We start from the raw sequence: 17569 nt of genomic DNA on the forward strand, positions 1-17569 counted from the left end.
CTAATATCATACCAAACAATTCACAACTTGTCAATAAACCAATACAAGTCTCCATCATAACTAAACCACCAACTAACCACTAGAAATACTAATTTATCTCCAACTTTGATAAATGAGAACGATACTCAACATCAGACTATAATAACAAAAGAATACTCATGACACTAAAATAATGACTATGGAGCGACTCTAAGAGTTCAATGAAAAGACCATAACAATAAATAACACGCGAACAAGTGCGAGGCTCGCCGAGAAATATCAATCTGTGCGCTCTAATTAACGAAATTCTCGCATGCGTCAACTGTTGTCTCTGGAAAAAAAATTAGCGGGGAATGAGTAGCTAGCTCAGTGAGTAATAACACTTAACCACAACCGTTTTTATTGGGGATAACTCAGAAAACATGCTAGTATCTCAAACAGAAAATAGCATAAGAATGTCCTTTCAGAAACAATAAATAATTTTCAGTCTCATCACGCTTTTCTTGTAGTAAAATATTATTAACAATTCAGTAATAAGCTCGGTAACCACTGTATAATATCAGTATTCATATTTTGGGAGGTTTCAAGGAACGGATCATCTAATCGGTATAACTGTGGACTTCTTTGCAAGAAGTCATATATAACGGTAGTCCCTACTCGAGGGAAATCGATAACAGTATGCTAGTTCTACCTTCCCACTAGCGAGGGCTATAACTGTACTCTGTAATCGGTAATACAAGGTGCACCAGGTCTAACGAACCCACCATTAGCTACGAGATCCTTCAAAGTCTCCTCCCATTTATACTTGTCTTTGTATCTGTATATACTCATAGGAAAATATTTTAAAACAATATAGGACATTTCGGTTCTTATCAAATCATATACTAATTTCATTTCAATAACAGTAAATTCAAGTAACGGTAGAACATATCTAGTGACAACAAGAATATTTAAAATAACGGTAATCATCTCAAATAACTATTTCGGTATCATATCGAGTAAAAGACTTGTCCCACATGTAACTCAAAATAATCGGTAACATATTCATATTAAAAATCATGTGTAAATCGTGCAAGTTATGAAAGCACAAATTGCGGTAAGATTACTACTCACTATACTCGTGCCGAAATACCAAGCGCGCAACTTCGTACAACTTCTTTCGATCAATCTATATTATCACAAACACTAGTTAAGTATCAACTTCATGAACTACCAACATAATCGGGTATTATTCTGTCAAATTCCTCCTTATTCCACTTGAAATAACCTCAATTATGTCCCTATTAAACTAATTCTCTGTAATTCCTTCGTATCACCAATTCAACAACTAATCAATTTTATCATAAAAGCCCGTATCTAATACTACTCCCTATAATTAAAGACCAAACTAAATCCCAATATTATAATGGAAGAGTTAAACAATATAAAACTAAAATTCACGTTGCTAGTTTCTTGTTACAACTCTTTGATGCCAAATAGAGCACTTTTTATTCAAGAAAAACAACGGGTGCGTCTTGTTCTGATGGGCTTTGGCCTCATAAGTTGCTTTATTTCTTTCTTTTTTTAATTGTTCGCTAAATGACCAATTTGTCCTCAGATTAAATTATGGGGTATTACAATTAAACTCCGTCTCTTTTTCTTTCACTTAAAACTCTCTTATTGAGAAACTGTCGTTAGAATTTATATTTCTTTCTCATTTAAAAAGGAAAAAAAAAAAGAAAGAAAAGGGAAACAAGATCTGCTAGGGGAAATTGTCACTGGATTATTTGAATTGTTAATTGATAAATTATCAACAATTAATTAAAAGATGTTCACGTAGGTCCCCAACCGGATCGCAATTTTTTTTAAAATAATTTTCTACTCTTTTTTTTCCTTGTTTTCTTCAGAATTTTCACTTTTGATAATTTTACCATAATGTAAGAACACCATCTACTTGAAGGGAGCCATAGCCCAATGGAAAAAATTACAGTCATGAGACCATCTCCCTTAGCGCAATGTAGAAGTTGCCGCCATAGGATCATAAGGTCACGAGATCAGGAGTTCACCTCTAGCAAAAAATACAAGGTAAGAACGATAGATCCAATGTATTCCTGTCCTTTTCCGGACACTGCAATATAGTGGGAATTCAGTGCACCGTGTTACGCGTATGAACATCATCTACTCTTCCTCTACTGCATGCCGTTGCTCGACAAGAAATGTCCCTGCTCCTCCAAGCACAATGAGCAGCAAACCAACAGACAACAAAAACTCACAGTAGAGCAGTTCAATGATTTTGTATACTTAGCATAAGGTGATAATGTTCTAAGAGTAAGAAGATCCCCAGAGACAGATAGGAAATGTTTCCAATTTAACATCAAATTTCTCAAAATGCTCGTGATTATACGTACAAATACATCTTCAGTATAGCCGGCACTGACTTCACTATGTACTTCAGAAATCACATTTCCAGCGCTCAAGTATGATATATGGTGTGAGAAGAACGCAATCAAAGAATTCAACAGTCCAAAGCTCAAAAAACTTCCTGCTTTTGCTCCTATGGTGTCATAGTGCTGCCATCATCGTTGATCTTGCAGCCTCTTTCTTCATTTCAGCAGCTTTTCCACTTCCTCGGAAATACATGTAGACTTGCTGCACATTGCACAACACGCGGAAAGATGTTCAGGTAAGAGAAAACAGCAAAAGCAATGAGATAGAAGGGCAGATGTTTCAACCTGAATAACCCATATGCTGATTAGTGATTCAAGACAGAAGAATGCAAACCCGATGAAGTAGAATACCTGCAAGTAAAAAGAAGATTTCCATTTATGGCGGGAAAAGAATTACTCATCAGATTCTCTGAAAGTCAGTAACAAGTCAATGAAACGTCTAAAAGAATTTGTTAAGAAGTCAAGAACTTAAGAAGACAACCATGCGACTAAATTCCAGTTCAAGCAAAATTTTAGACAGCAAAGAAGCTTACCCCAACCAAACCATTCCAGCCTAAAAGATCAATTGCAGGCAAGATACCACTGTTAAACAAGGGAATGAAAAAGAATTAGTCATATAATATTCAGTACAAAGATATAGCTAAAACTTATACATATAACTCAAAGCATGAGATCAGCCAGGAATTTCATTGTACCAGCACCACTGACTGTCCCTATATGACAAAGCAACTTACGCTAAAGATTTCCCCTTGAAGAAGATTGGAGGTGCCACAGCAGCAATGATGCAGAATCCGATGTGAAACTACAAGATGAATATAAACAATCAGTATTGTTCTCAAAAATCAGCTCTAAAAAGGATGAAAAAAACTAAAAAGGGTGATGTAACATTACGAGATAACATAAGAAGAACCACCCAAACTTCAGTGCACTATCCGTCCTGCAAACAGAATGGAAATAATGAAGTAGACTTCTTGCGAGGTAGAAGAGCATTATCAAATAAATAGATAGGTAATGTAAAAGTTATTTCCCACAATGAGGGAACACAAAAGAGTACCTCATTGCACGATAAAGAGGACGATACCACAACACATAGGCTCCTGGGACACCCGATATTAAGTAGATAATAGCAAGAAGCCAGATAGTTATACCTACAATGACAAAAAAGAAAGTTAGCTGGTTAATTTTCACTTTAAGGATAAAAGAATTAATTGTAGAAGGACGAGTTCAGCAGCAACCTTGTCCTTTGATCCAGGCTACAGTGACTGCTATAAGGTTCCATAGAAGACAGGCTGCCAAACCTGCAACTCAACATACTCAAATTAAATGAATAAGTGCATTAACTAGAGAGACAAATTAAAAGAAAATCGTCTGATTTAACAATTAAAAATCATATACCATGTCCTAAAACATTTCTAATAAATTATGTAGCAATGTTCCCCCATTCTCTAGTATCTCCAATTGGAGTGGCAGTTTTAAGATACAGATTCTTTTAGAAAAATTACTTGCATTTTTGGGATATTTTAGAGCCACAATCAAGCGTCATTTTGGTAATATGCACTAACAAATTTGTTGCCTGAAATTGGTTTTGAGATTTAGAAATCTAAAATGGAAATGCACTAAAACCGTATACAATGTTTTGTTTAAAATAAACCCAACCTACTAGAATAAGTAGGAAGAGTTATTAGCATGCATCTCAACCTCCAATAGCTATGTAAAGTAAAACGTTGAAGAATATTTGCAGAAATATCAGATAGGGATTAGATTAAACATACCCAACAATGTAGTGAACGCAACATACTGCAAATTTTGTAGATGGATTGGAATTTCATTTGCGATATCATGATGAATGATGGGGAAGAAAGGTGGCCAATTCTTTTCCTCTATGACAATCCCAGCTGTAGGGTAAAACAGAAACAAAATCAGCTCACACGTAAAGAAAGCAGCAAACAGATGCTTAATTTAGTTCATATTTACAAAAAAAAAAAAAGGTATATGATACAGTCAAGAACTACCTCTTGCTATAGCATCTTCCCTCCTTTTCAGTTCCTAAATGAGACCAAAAAAACTGACAATTAATATAGTGTATAAAATGCCGAAAGACAAATATAGTCAACAGTCAACACCATTCATTTTTAAAAAAAACTAATACAAGGAATCTTATAAACTATAACAAAACATTTCTCTATATAATGACAAAAAAAAAAGTCAACTTGTTTCATATGTAGCCTAAGCAAAAGCATGATATAAGTAACCACAATAGAGTGTAAACAAGCCTACCTGTTCTTTTTTCCTCAGTTCAGCTTCTTTAGCTTGAAGTTCTTTCTCTTTATTCTTCAGATCCTGAGATGTTATAAAAAGTACTTAGTGCTCGAGAAAACACCAGTACTGTGGTCAAGCAAAAAAAATTGTATAAATGTTAAAGTTAACTATTCTCTTTCACCTTTGAATTATCAAGAGGGATGTCAACAGTTGCACCACGATCATAGTCAGCAGGTTCATGAGGAAGAGGTGAAAGCCTTGAGTTTGTAGCAGGGGCAACACTTACAGGATTCTGGAGATTTAGCGAGTAAAATAATGCATAAGCAAGATAATACATGATTGGTACGGAAGATCAGAAGAGGACGTGCACATCCACATTCTCACTAGTTCAAGAATCAAAGATCAAGCATCGCATTAATATGACGAAAGAAATGGAAATAAAGACTCAAGTCCAACTTTAACATGATTAATGGAATTTTGTTCCATTTTTATCAGAGTTCAAATTATACTAAATCAGTAAGCAGAAACTCATTGCAGTCCTAAAATTAGGCTATGGGCAGAGGACAATGTGGAGGACAAAAAAACAGCCTTCTTCTTGAGGTAGTGTGGGTAGATATTCACTATTTGGAACCACTTAACTGATTGTGGCATTCACTATTACTATAAAATCAATTTAAATATTTGAAAACAGTTCCTATTGGACGATGAGGACATTCTTGGCTCTGATATTCTAGGTCCACTGTTTCTTTCTAGGTGATGGGGGTCCGTTCACCAAACAAAACCCTTAGCCTCTGCCTTTTTGATAATGATCTTAATGTCTTTTCATGATTTTCAAGATCTTTATTCATTTACAGTTCTCAGATTTGCAGGTACTACTTTTTTCTCACTTTTTTTGACGTTCTTTCCTTTCTGGGGTGTACAAAAATGTTCTGTACCACTTCATTTCTATACATCTTTCACAACTTTTAAAAATTCAAAATCACTAAACTATGTCTAAGTTCTAACTAACTTTTCGACCATTATCCTAATATCTTCAATTATCACTAAATATAATATATAAATGAAATTAACATGTTAAACTCACTGCCTCATCAAACGGCTCCATATAAAGTGGGACAGAGAGAGTATTGGTTTTGAGCAGCTCGTAGTTTCAAAATGAGAAAATAAAAATTATGAAGCAAGGAATAAGCTTACCATCATATAAAATGGACCGCCACCATAATTTGATTGACTCTTTCCTCGAGCTCCTTCGTCCTTAAGAAAAAGGGGGAGATTATCTTATGAAGACAATTATCTAGAATGCACAAAACTAATCATGTAGGTCACATTAATAAGCATATGCCAAAATTTTAGAGAACCATTACACCAAATATGTTCTTTCTGAGACTGCAACACATTAACGACTTTAGTATTCAAATAATCAAAATATAAACTCAACAGAATAAGAATTGTGATTCTTTCCCTGGCCTTTAACAAAGCAGCTCAATAACATATAAATTCTCTTTATATCGCAAGCAAAATCATTCCATACACTAAAATGTAACAAAATAATCCAATTATCACCAATATTTTAGTTAGCCAATGCACTCCGACTCGTGCAATTCTTAGTCAAAATCAAGTTACAGCTCAATTCTACATTATGTATTATACAATATGAATTGAGAGCAAGCCAGTTCATTGAAATTAAATTAGCTCCTAATCCTAAAGAACAAAACCCCCACAGAATCTTTCAGTATATTCTCCAGTTGATTAATGCTAAACAAGAAGAATTTGTAAAGGGAAACCAAAAACATTCACAGATCCGGAAATTGGACCAAACAAATAAACAGAAATCAACCCCAATATCCTCTTCAACAAGTACATCGTTTCTAAGTCAGGGAGCGGATGTAGAGTCTGACTTAGCTTTGGCTCGAGTACTGTATATATGTCTAACAATTCACTAAAAAATTAAAAATAATAAATTTTGAACCTAATAAATCGAATGGGCTATGGTAAAATCGCAAACTCATAATATTCAAATCCTGGATCAGTCTCTGTTTCTAACACGAAAAACAAAAGATACACCAACAAAAAGAATCTGAAAACCCCACCAAACAAAATCCCGAACCCGAACCCCAACCCATAATGTGGCAAAACCCCGAACTAGAACCCATAATATGGCAAATCCCGAACCCGAATCCAAATCTTTGATACGTTTCTGTTTCTAACACAAAAAACAAAAACCCACCAACAAATAAAATCTGAAAAACCCCCACCAACAAAACCCCACATTTTCCTTCAAAACTAGAAATCAAACCCACACGAATTTATCCAAATTACGGGGGGGGGGGGGGGGGAATACATAAACAAAAAGGAAGCAAAAAAGAGTTTATATATGAAATTACCGAAAAAGGGCTCATTTCTTCTTCTTCATCAAATGGATTGTCATTGTAATAACGTCCAGCCATCACCAAAAAAAAGTGCAAATGTGGAGAGATCTAGAAATGGGGTTTTGAAGGTAAAATCTTGAAGATGTAGGGGTTTAGATTTTGGGGGAGGATAGATCCAATTATGTATTTATCACAATGAATTGATGTGCTGTAACAGATTTATTTGTTTGTTCCTTTATGTGAAAGCAAGTTGTAATTTTACTTTCCCTTTGGGGAAATTCATGTGATAGAAAAGAAAAGGCATGTGAGAAGTTATTCCCGATGGGATAGAAGAGAGAGAAATCTTGGGAGTGTTTATGTAGGTTTTGGAGGATTAGTTGATAATTGGTGCTACAAAATTAGAATACTTTTGGGGGTGAAGATGGGTTCTTGAGTCATTCTCAGTAATTCTTCTTTCAACAACAATGACATAGTTTCAAAATTGGTTTGCACACAATTGGATTATTCCACCGGATAAGTGCATTCTTTCATCTAACTCCCCATCGAGAACTTAGATATATTACAAGTCTATTGAATTGTATGTTAAGTAATTACATGATTTACCCGTATACATGGTTTAGTGATGGTATATTATCAATTGAATGGACGAAATTGCCCCTATGGGGAGAATACATCTATAAATAGCAGGATATGAGGCAAAGGAAAGCATGCGTATTATGTCCGTTATTCTCACTTCCTCTTCTAAATCTGTCTAATTCCTTATTTCCGTTCATATTTCTTTCTTCAGTTGTTTTGCAATTTCCTTTTATTGCTTATATTCTAAGTTATAATTATTGAGATCAATATAGTACAAAAACACCTTAGTGTTTGTGATGAGAAATAATTGGTCATAATAAATACTTAGAATTCGGGATGGACTGTTTAGTGAATTTTACTGCCTTCCCCAAAGACAATAACGCGTTAGACTCTTTAGGCGCGATTTAATTAATCTTACCTTCTTAAACTCGGGTGCGCATTTCATGCGACCCAAATCCAAATCCCAAAACATTGAATAAAACTGTGTTCCGGATTGCGGGTGCATTTCATGTGACGCAATCCAAAGACATGTTTTTAAACGATGTTCACATTCTTTTAAAAATAATATAATAATAAAAGTGGTAAAGAGTTAAAACTTGCACAAGAGCGCATAATTGTATAAAATCAGATAAACAAGCCGAATATGACAGTTGAGCGACCGTGCTAGAACCACGGAATTCGGGAATGCCTAACACCTTCTCCCGGGTTAACAGAATTCCTTATCCGGATTTCTGGTTCGCAGACTGTAATATGGAGTCATTCTTTTCCTCGATTCGGGATTAAATTGGTGACTTGGGACACCCTAAATCTCCCAAGTGGCGACTCTGAAATAAATAAACAAATCCCGTTTCGATTGTCCTTTAATTGGAAAAAACTCCTTGTACCCTCGCGGCGACGGAAAAAGGAGATGTGACAATGGTTTCTAAATTGATCATTTACGAACAATTTATATGGCTCGATAGGATAGGTATGTTTCTTCTCAAGACTTTTCCCTCACAAGAAGTGATAAAAATGTTCGGCCAAATCAATAAGTAATACTTCTGAAATACAAGTTCAGGGAATTGGATTAAAATGAGACGTAAAAAAAAATGATCGGATTAAAAAACTAAGAAAATGATGTGGAGTAATTATTTAGTGAAAACATTTCTTAAATGACCCTAAACGTAAAGATTAGATGATTGACCAGCAATGTCAATGACAAAACGGTACTTAACATCATTTTTTGCAAGTCTATCAAGTCCTTCATCGATTTGATGAGTGGTGATAATCTCTATGTCACTCAAGATGTTATACTTTCCACATAAATCCATCATTTCTTGTGTCTCTTCTATGCTTCCTATCATGCTTCCTTTCACATTTCTCTTCCCTGCAAAATCAATTAACCTCCTTTAATTTACTTGTCAATAAATTACTCCTATATTTTTACACCATTAGAAGAATAAGCCTTTTTAAATACGAAATCTTAAAAATAAAACAACTTATATTTACAACAAGTAAATATAAAAAAACTGAATATCTTGAAAAGCGATTATTAGAAAAATGCAAGAAAATTTTATTTAATTTTTCGAGCGAAAGAATTTGAAATTGTGCTTAAATGACTTTTCTTTTGAAAAATTTACTGCAACCAACATGAAGAAATTTCAATATTATTGTTGGAAAAACTACACACATATAGTTGCATTGCATGTTTATTGAAAAATTGAGTGGAGATTGTGATGATATAAAATTTTACCAAAAATCATAGGAAAAGCAGGCAAATCAATTGGCTTTTCTGGTGCTCCAACAATTACTAGAGTTCCATTTACTTTTAGAAGCTCTAAGTAAATCCCAAGTGAGTGATTGGCTGCCACTGTATCCAAAATAAAGTCTAGAGTCCTTTTCCTTTCCTGCATTTAAGCAGAATGAATGCAAAATATAATTTTAGAAGTTGTAAATTTTTATTATCTAACAGAATTAAGTAGAGACAATGAAGATTATTCACTGAAAATATTTTTGTGCGCTATCAATCAAACAAATGAAGTGTTAGAAACCTTCACAACCCATTCAATCTTTTATTGATTCCTTCATTAAATATTTATATGTTAAATACAGAAAAACATATTTTTTGTTGAATAATAAAATAGAAAATAATTAACTATTTCAATGAGCATTAAGTATGACAAAAATTAATATTCTAGGAAATGATTTTATTTTTTCGAAATATCTTTTGAAAAAAAGTACTTTTGTATTTGGTTAGAGGGTGAAAAATATTCTTCAAAAAAAAAAATTTAATGAAGAGTGATAATAATGTCAAAAATCAAATAGAGTTTTGATGAAATTTTTCAAGATAGATTGAGGTATTATGTCAATATTAGTTGGAGAGTGATATGAAGTTAAAGTCGAGATAATTATGAAGTGACTTTAGTGTAAAAGTGGGAGAAATGATTTTCCTCCATTAATATTTTCTTACAATTGAATACCAGAAAATAACTTACTATTTTCTTATACCAAAAAAACGAATATCAAGAGTTTGTGGTGAGTTAGATAGGATCCCTCCACCTTTAACCAAAGATCTCAAGTTTGAACCCCAAGTGTATAAAAAATCCTAAATAAAGAGCGTTTCCCCCTTTCATAGGCCTTACGCGGCACAAATCCGAATTAATCAATACCCCAATACGAGTACCGACATCGGGGGAGTTGGGTTTTACTTTTAGCCCGTGCCAGAAACTATTTATATTCAGTGAACGAAAAGTATATAAATTTTTTATATGTAACATACAGAATGTGTGTGTATATATATAAAATATTTTTCGACTATTATTTTGAGAGCGACTATACGATGTCATTTTCCCGAACAAAAAATACCAAAAACTTGCAGTAGGAAGGAGAGCACAAACCTGGATTTGTTTAGGATTAGTGCTTAGTATAAAATCATCAGCACCTAAGTTGTGTTTAGCTTCTTGTTCTTTGGATGGAGATGTACTAATGACAGTAACATGATGTCCAAATGCTTTCCCAAATTTCACAGCAACATGTCCAAGTCCACCTAGACCAATAACCCCTATTCTTTTACCTTGTGTTTTCACCAAGTTATTGTCTTTCAATGGACTATAAACTGTTATTCCTGCACATAGTAATGGTGCTGCTCTATCCATTGCCAAATTATCTGGTATACGTACCACGTACCTTCATTTGTATTTAATTAGAACTTTTATAGTATCAAGTAATCGAGAGGAATATGTCTTAATACAGCTCTCTAAAATATGAGATTTGCAATATTGAAGAGTTACCTACTACAACAAGATGACATGATGGTGTCAAATTTTCTTACGCATAACACTGTATGTAAATTATATTCATTTTATAATACCCCAAATTTGACTATTTCAACAAAATCTTAAATCTATATATATATTAAAGCTACAAAGTTTGCCTTCTCATTTAGCCAAGTGGCAACCTATTAAAAATACACATGGCAACTTAATTTATTAAAACCTCAAGTTGTAATAGCCTGATTTTTCGGCCATTACACAATCAATCATCCCAAATTTATTGCTTCTGTTTTGTAAAGTTTTTATTATTTATCTATATCTATATATATATTAAAGCAAGAAAGTTATCATATATAATTGACATTATGGTTAAACGAAGTGGCAAGCTAATAAATGTCAATAATATATGGTAACTTTATTTTATATTTGACTATTTTAGTTAAACACAAATATAATATATATATATATATATATATATATATATATATACGGAATTTGAATTAAAAGATAATTTTGAATTTATAGATAAAGTTCTAAAATTCTAATTTAAATTAAAAATAAAATTTATAATTTTTTTATCATGTTATTATACTTAATTTGGTTAATGCTCATATGCAATCGTATTATGAACTTTTATTATTTTTTCGAATTATTTAAATACTACTTCGCCTCTAGCAAAAAAAAATTACTCCATATAACTATAAAACACTTTCACGTTTAAAATCCTATAAGTATATTTGAAACACTGTAACTAGATTTGAATAAAACGAAATTCTTTTAAAATAAATGTAATATTTAGGGTACACGTGTATGTTTATCTAAATAACAAAAAAGAGTTTACAAAACCAAATAAAAGTTTACTTATATATATAATAAAGTAAACATACATGCTGGAGAAAGAAACATCACAAAATCAGTCAATATTAAAAAAAAGTTGCTTCTTTTTTCTTCTTGAAGAATATTTGTTTGAAGAGTCAATTTACATAAATGGACATCAAACAAATAACAAAACTTTGGCTATATAATTGCTATCATTAACTTTAATTTAGCACATTCAAGGAATTGAAGGATATAAGCTGAAACCCCTTCATTTAGCTCTAGTCAAGCCAATATTGTAAGGGTATAATATTTTTTTCGTTGAAGAATATTAGTTTTGAATCATTAGATTATGTGAAAGTTCTTTTTTTCAAACTCAACAAGAGAGAAATTGGTCTCTAATTGATAGTTTCTATAGCGACTTTTAAGTGTAACAAAGAATATATATAAAGAAAAAATTGGTATGACGTGAATATTTTTTTTAAATTGTAAATAAATTATTCAAAAAAGCTCTTTACTATTTTTAATTCAAGGATAATAAAAAGATAAGATAATTAGTAGAGAGTTTTAAAATTATTATAATAGAAGTTATATCATGGATAAACTAAAAAAACCGAAATCTTATGGAATATTTATATAATATCCGGCCATATGTATTGTTTACTTTTTATAGCTAATATAAATAGATGATATACCGACAATACACAATTATACACATATTATATAAAGATTATATATAAATTACACATCATTTAAATTTTTAATTTAAGTGGTCGGGTGAGCACCTATTTAGGCTAATTAGAGAAAGCCAAAAGAAAAATATGAAATAATTTCAACCAAAGACTAAAAATATAATTAAAGTTCATATGTAGATAATTTTTATTAAAACTCATCCTTTTATAGTGAAATAAATTAATTTTTTGTAACAAAAGAAATAATGACATAAAAATAAGATAAAAGAAAATAAATATTGAAAAAAATGTTAGAAAGATCTAAAAATAAGAAATAAAAGATGACAATTTATTTCTTCTTATGTTTCATCTTTATTGAGTATAAAAAATTTGAAAGTTAATCTCATCGATTTCAAATATATTTTTTTCAACTCAAATACATAGATTATAAGATAAGGATATCTTAGAATATTTTTTTAAATTTACATTATGTGTCATTTTTAACAAATTACTATTACTAATAAACTGATATGATATTCGAATTTGAATTGGAATGCAATTTGAGTAGTTTGCATTGAGGTTAACCCAAGTATGGTGTCGAAAAATAAACTACTTGACAATTTTAAGACAATATATGCAATGTTTTATAATAATAATCAACTAATTTAACATTTAATGGTTCAAAGAACAAAAATTTTGTATATATAGGGTATTAAAAATTCAAATTCCGGGGTTAGAGATATCGATAAACTTAAAATGGAGTCATACTGAAATAAATCTAGCCAAAGAATCATTTAAATTTTTAGATAGCCGATTAAAGTGAATTTTAAATTAAGGATAATATCTTCACTTGCATCATTATAAAGATAATCATTATTAAAATATATAAAGTTTATATATATATATATAAAGTTTTAGAAATTGAAATTTCAAAATAGAAATAATTTTTGAAAGATAAAATCATACCAAATAAGAGTTCAAGTCGTAGTATAAGAGTCACGTCGTAATCAAAGAATAGTTTACATCGTGTCAACTTTTGCGCTTTGCCATAAATATGAGTTATTATTTCACGTGGTGGCTATTTTTAGGTTCCAATGACACCTATGAGAATAGTGCAAAAATAAAATTATCACTACGAGAATTGAGAAAATGTTAGTCTTTTTCATGTAGTGTTTCTTAATTAATATCTGACGTTATCTATAATTATTTAGAAGGTATAAATGTTAAGGTTATTTACATATAATTCAAATAACTCAGATATTTAATATGGTTAATGTCAAATATCAAAATGGAGAAAAAAATTCACTAGCTAAAGAATTTTTTATATTTTTAGATAGCCAACTAAAATGAGTTTTGAATTAAGAATAATATTTTCAATTACATTATTATAAAATGATTATTATTGAAAATAATGTTTTAAAAACTGAAAATTTAAGAAAGAAATATTTTTTAAGAGATAGCAATACACCAAATAAGAGTACAAGTAGTAGTAAAAGAGTTAAGTCTTATCCAAAGAGTCATTCATTGTCTTAACATTTGATTGTTTTACCATAAATATGAGTTATTATTTTGCTTTCTGACTATTTTTAGGATTCAATGACACCGGCAAGAATGGTATCAAAAAAAGAAAAATAGAAGAAATGATTAATTTTTTCATGTAGTTAATATCCAATGATTATTTATATTTATTGAAAAAGTGTAAATTTTAAGATTATTTACATACAATCAAAATGACTTAAATATTTGACATGATTAGTGCCCGCGCATCTGCGCGGGGTACTAATACTAGTTTCATAATTAAGATAGGTAGGTAACAGCCTACACAGGTAGATTTACAATGTCGGCTTCATTATCGAGAAAAAAAATGTTAATTAATAATATGTATTTGTGCACTAAATTTGCTAGTGTGGAGTGTAGTAATACTCTGTACTCACTAATTTAAAATTTTAAATCCACCTATGAAGGGTAGGGGGACGTACATCTACTTATATAATCTCATAGACTTAGGGATAGTTTGGCCATAAAAAATATTTCTTTTTTTCGATTTTTTTTTTTTACTTTTTTTTTAAATTAGTGTTTGGCCATAAAAATTCCAAATTTTACTTAATGTTAAGTTTTGAAATTTTTTGGAATTTGAAAAACTCCAAAGAGTTATTTAAAATTGGGAGTTTTTTCTATTATTCTTCTCCTTCATTCTTATTTAAAAACGCTTTCTACTTTTGCTCCAAGGATGTATATCTAATTGAACCTCATTGATTTCATAATTATTTTTTCTTCTTTATTTTCTTTATAATTATGTGCTAGTTAACTCGTGATCTTTCGCTCTTGTATCAATATATATAACTTAAACTCATAAACAGCACAAGAATGATATTACCTGTGATCAGCAACTAGCATATTGGAATAGCCACCATAAGTGATGGTACCATCCCAAAAAATGCCATTATAAGTGAATTGGACTTGGTCACAATAGTTCTCTTGGGAGTCCTTACAATACTCACACTTCAAACATGTTGCTGCCAAACAACCTACCCCTACTCTATCTCCATTCTTGAATTTTGTCACATTGCTTCCCACTTTTGTTATAATCCCAGTTATCTCATGCCTTCAAGAAAAAGAAAAAAATACATTTTTATTTGATGGTATAAAATACTAATGCTCATCTCATTAAAGGGCAGCGCAGTGCACGAAGCTCTTACTATACGCGGGGTTTGGGAAAGGGCTGGACCGCAAAGGTCTATTGTACGCAACCTTACACTGCATTTCTGCAAGAGGTTGTTTTCACGGCTCGAACCTGTGACCTCCTGGTCACATGGCAGCAACTTTACCAGTTACGCCAATGCTCCATTTCCCAAATGCTCATCCCATTGCAGGTCATTTTTTTTTGTGGGTAATCTGTTTGATATTGCTCTGTGCTCATAAAAAAACATACTCATTTACGGGTCGATTCAAAGTATTTCGTGGCTAAAGCTAAATGTTGAGGAGAGGCTTTCAATTTAATTATTAAAGCTAAATATTTTTATTTGAAACTTATCCTTCTAACTTTTTGAGATAAAAAATTAGTAATTATTTTTTTGTAATAAAATTTTTCCTTTTTTTTTTGTTGAGTTTGGAGTAATCAAATTCGCATTTTCTAGTTAATATTTTAAATTCCAAAAATGACAAAAAAAAGTATATATCATTAAAGCATATATTTTAAACTGATAATTTCAGATTAAGGAAAGATAACAGATAAATTATGGAAGTTGGTAACTTAAAATCAAAATAAATTCATAAGAGAGCTTTTTGTTTCTAATTACCTCGTTCAATGATTGTCAATATTTAGCTAAAGAATTGTTTAAACTCTAAATCCAAGGAATACCCAAAAAAAACTCTGAAAATTGAATACAATTTGATAGTACGTTGAGGAGAAAAAATAAAAATAGAAGAGGAATGAGAGGCTAAGAAAATAAAGAGCTTTTCTTTTGTTTATGTTTTTTTTTCTTTCTATCGTCTCCAGAAAACAAAGAGCCAAATTTAGAAGCTTTATTTTTATATTTTCTACTCCCTCATGTCCACTTTAAATGATTTTTTTAGCCTTTTTTTTGTGGCCCATAATATTTAATTTTTTCAAATATCAAGAAGGAATTAACTTTCTTATTTCTAAAGTTTCTCCCGGAGTAAAAAGAGTAGGAGTAGTTTGTTATATTTTCAATGAGTAAATTAAGGTTAATATGATCAATTTTATTGTTAATTAATGTTAAAAGATGAATTCCTTAATATATGTGAAAAGAACCAAAAAATCAATTAAAGTGGACCAAGGCCGACTATAGGGTCAAGCGTCTAAAGCAAATGCTTGAGGCCCCAAAATTTGGGGGGCCTCATTTTTTTTTTAATACCAAAAATAATTAATTCTTGAAATTTGAAAAAATCACTTATTTTGGACCACAAGAAAAAAGCCAAAAAATTACTTATTTTGGACTGAAGGAAGTATTATTTTTGGGGCCTAAAGCAACCGCTTCATTTATTGTAGTATAAGCCTATAAGGTTAGAGCGCAGATTCTGAGAAAGAAAATAAAGTCACATGACATATCTCAATGCAACCACACAACAAAACATGCGAAATCTAGTAGTACGTAATATTGAGTCCAAATGAATTATTTTAGAGCTCCAATTCTTATTTATTTTCTTTTGGCGATTGAATTTCTTATTTTTGTATCTCCGAAGTATGATAATTGTCCTATTAACATGCAGGATATCATTTTCAGAATAGGTAAAGATAGAATTAGCTCGAGAAATAAGATAACTACCCAGGCACGACAGGGTACATAGTAATGCCCCAATCGTTCTTCACATGATGAAGATCCGTATGACACATGCCACAATACAAGATCCTAATGCTCACATCATTCTCACCATTTTCTCTGGTAAATTTCACCCAAAAAAAAAAAAAAAAGATTAGTAACTCGAAAAAAAAAAGATTGGTAACTACTATCACAAGTTAAATTATACTATTAGTATTGTAGAAAATATTTACACCGCCAGCATAACATAAAGAGTATTATCACTTTTAGCCTCCGTCAGAAACTATTTATATCTGATAGCCGAAAAAGTATATAAAATTTGTATAATTTTTGTATATAACATACAGAATGTGTATATATATATACACAAACAAAATATACAAATATTATACACTTTTTCGGCTATTATTTTTACAGCGGGTATACAGTTTATATTTTTCCATAACATAACCTAAATCCAACAATTCATACAAAGGATAAGAAAATGCCCAAAAAAGGGGTAAATATTATTTACCTTCTCTTGAAGGTAAAAGGTGTGATCTTGCCAGAAGAATCATGAGCTGCCCAACCAGAAACACTTTGTGTGTGATTTGGTGTTGTTTGAGCCATATTTCTGAGAAAAAATGCTCTGTCTTTTTTGGGAGAATGAACAGCAGATGAATGAATATATGTGATAAGTGACAAGGCTCCCCTTTATGTAAAAGCAAAAAAAAAAAAAAACTTATTAAAAATCATTTGGTTGGCAGCTAGCTACAGTAGGTTAGAATTTAAGACACATTAAATAGGTCCAGCTAGGTTGAGAAAAACAGGTCTCACCATTTAATGTCACGTTCATTCTTGCTCCTCATTCTATGTAAAGACGATCTACAGCGAGTTCTACGAGTCCAACTGAACTTACTGCATTCGACTCGAACTATGTATACATACACAAGTTTAAAA

General features: G+C 31.3%; 2 protein-coding genes across 2 annotated transcripts; both read right to left on the reverse strand.

The window, feature by feature from the left end:
- Positions 1–2233: 2233 nt before the first annotated feature.
- Positions 2234–7361, reverse strand: LOC104218745 (secretory carrier-associated membrane protein 1-like). The gene is made up of 13 exons (XM_009769307.2): positions 7049–7361; positions 5859–5918; positions 4846–4956; positions 4683–4745; positions 4418–4451; positions 4178–4300; positions 3641–3703; positions 3460–3553; positions 3297–3342; positions 3140–3207; positions 2939–2987; positions 2691–2756; positions 2234–2607 (listed from the first exon to the last, which is right to left on the reverse strand). Exons 1-13 carry the CDS (start codon positions 7109–7111, stop codon positions 2521–2523), a joined length of 927 nt encoding a protein of 308 aa, XP_009767609.1. The 5' UTR covers positions 7112–7361; the 3' UTR covers positions 2234–2520.
- A 1251-nt stretch (positions 7362–8612) lies between these two features.
- LOC104218743 (probable cinnamyl alcohol dehydrogenase 6) lies at positions 8613–17493 on the reverse strand. Its single transcript, XM_009769306.2, has 7 exons — positions 17447–17493; positions 17145–17321; positions 16637–16750; positions 14725–14952; positions 10486–10774; positions 9342–9495; positions 8613–8975 (listed from the first exon to the last, which is right to left on the reverse strand). The coding sequence occupies exons 1-7, from the start codon at positions 17476–17478 to the stop codon at positions 8767–8769; spliced, it is 1203 nt and encodes a 400-aa protein (XP_009767608.1). The 5' UTR covers positions 17479–17493; the 3' UTR covers positions 8613–8766.
- Between the last annotated feature and the right edge of the window lie 76 nt (positions 17494–17569).

Source organism: Nicotiana sylvestris, chromosome 6 (assembly GCF_000393655.2).
Source record: "Nicotiana sylvestris chromosome 6, ASM39365v2, whole genome shotgun sequence".
Taxonomy (NCBI): domain Eukaryota; kingdom Viridiplantae; phylum Streptophyta; class Magnoliopsida; order Solanales; family Solanaceae; genus Nicotiana; species Nicotiana sylvestris.

Coding starts and splice junctions, on each gene's coding strand:
- LOC104218745 (XM_009769307.2), bottom strand. CDS start 7,111: ATGGCTGGACGTTATTACAATGACAATCCATTTGATGAAGAAGAAGAA. Junction 4,452..4,682: donor AACTGAGGAAAAAAGAACAG/GTAGGCTTGTTT, acceptor GGTCTCATTTAG/GAACTGAAAAGGAGGGAAGA. Junction 4,301..4,417: donor GGAAGATGCTATAGCAAGAG/GTAGTTCTTGAC, acceptor TTTACCCTACAG/CTGGGATTGTCATAGAGGAA.
- LOC104218743 (XM_009769306.2), bottom strand. CDS start 17,478: ATGAGGAGCAAGAATGAACGTGACATTAAATG. Junction 10,775..14,724: donor ATGCTAGTTGCTGATCACAG/GTAATATCATTC, acceptor ATACAAATGAAG/GTACGTGGTACGTATACCAG. Junction 8,976..9,341: donor TGCTTTTCCTATGATTTTTG/GTAAAATTTTAT, acceptor TTGATTTTGCAG/GGAAGAGAAATGTGAAAGGA.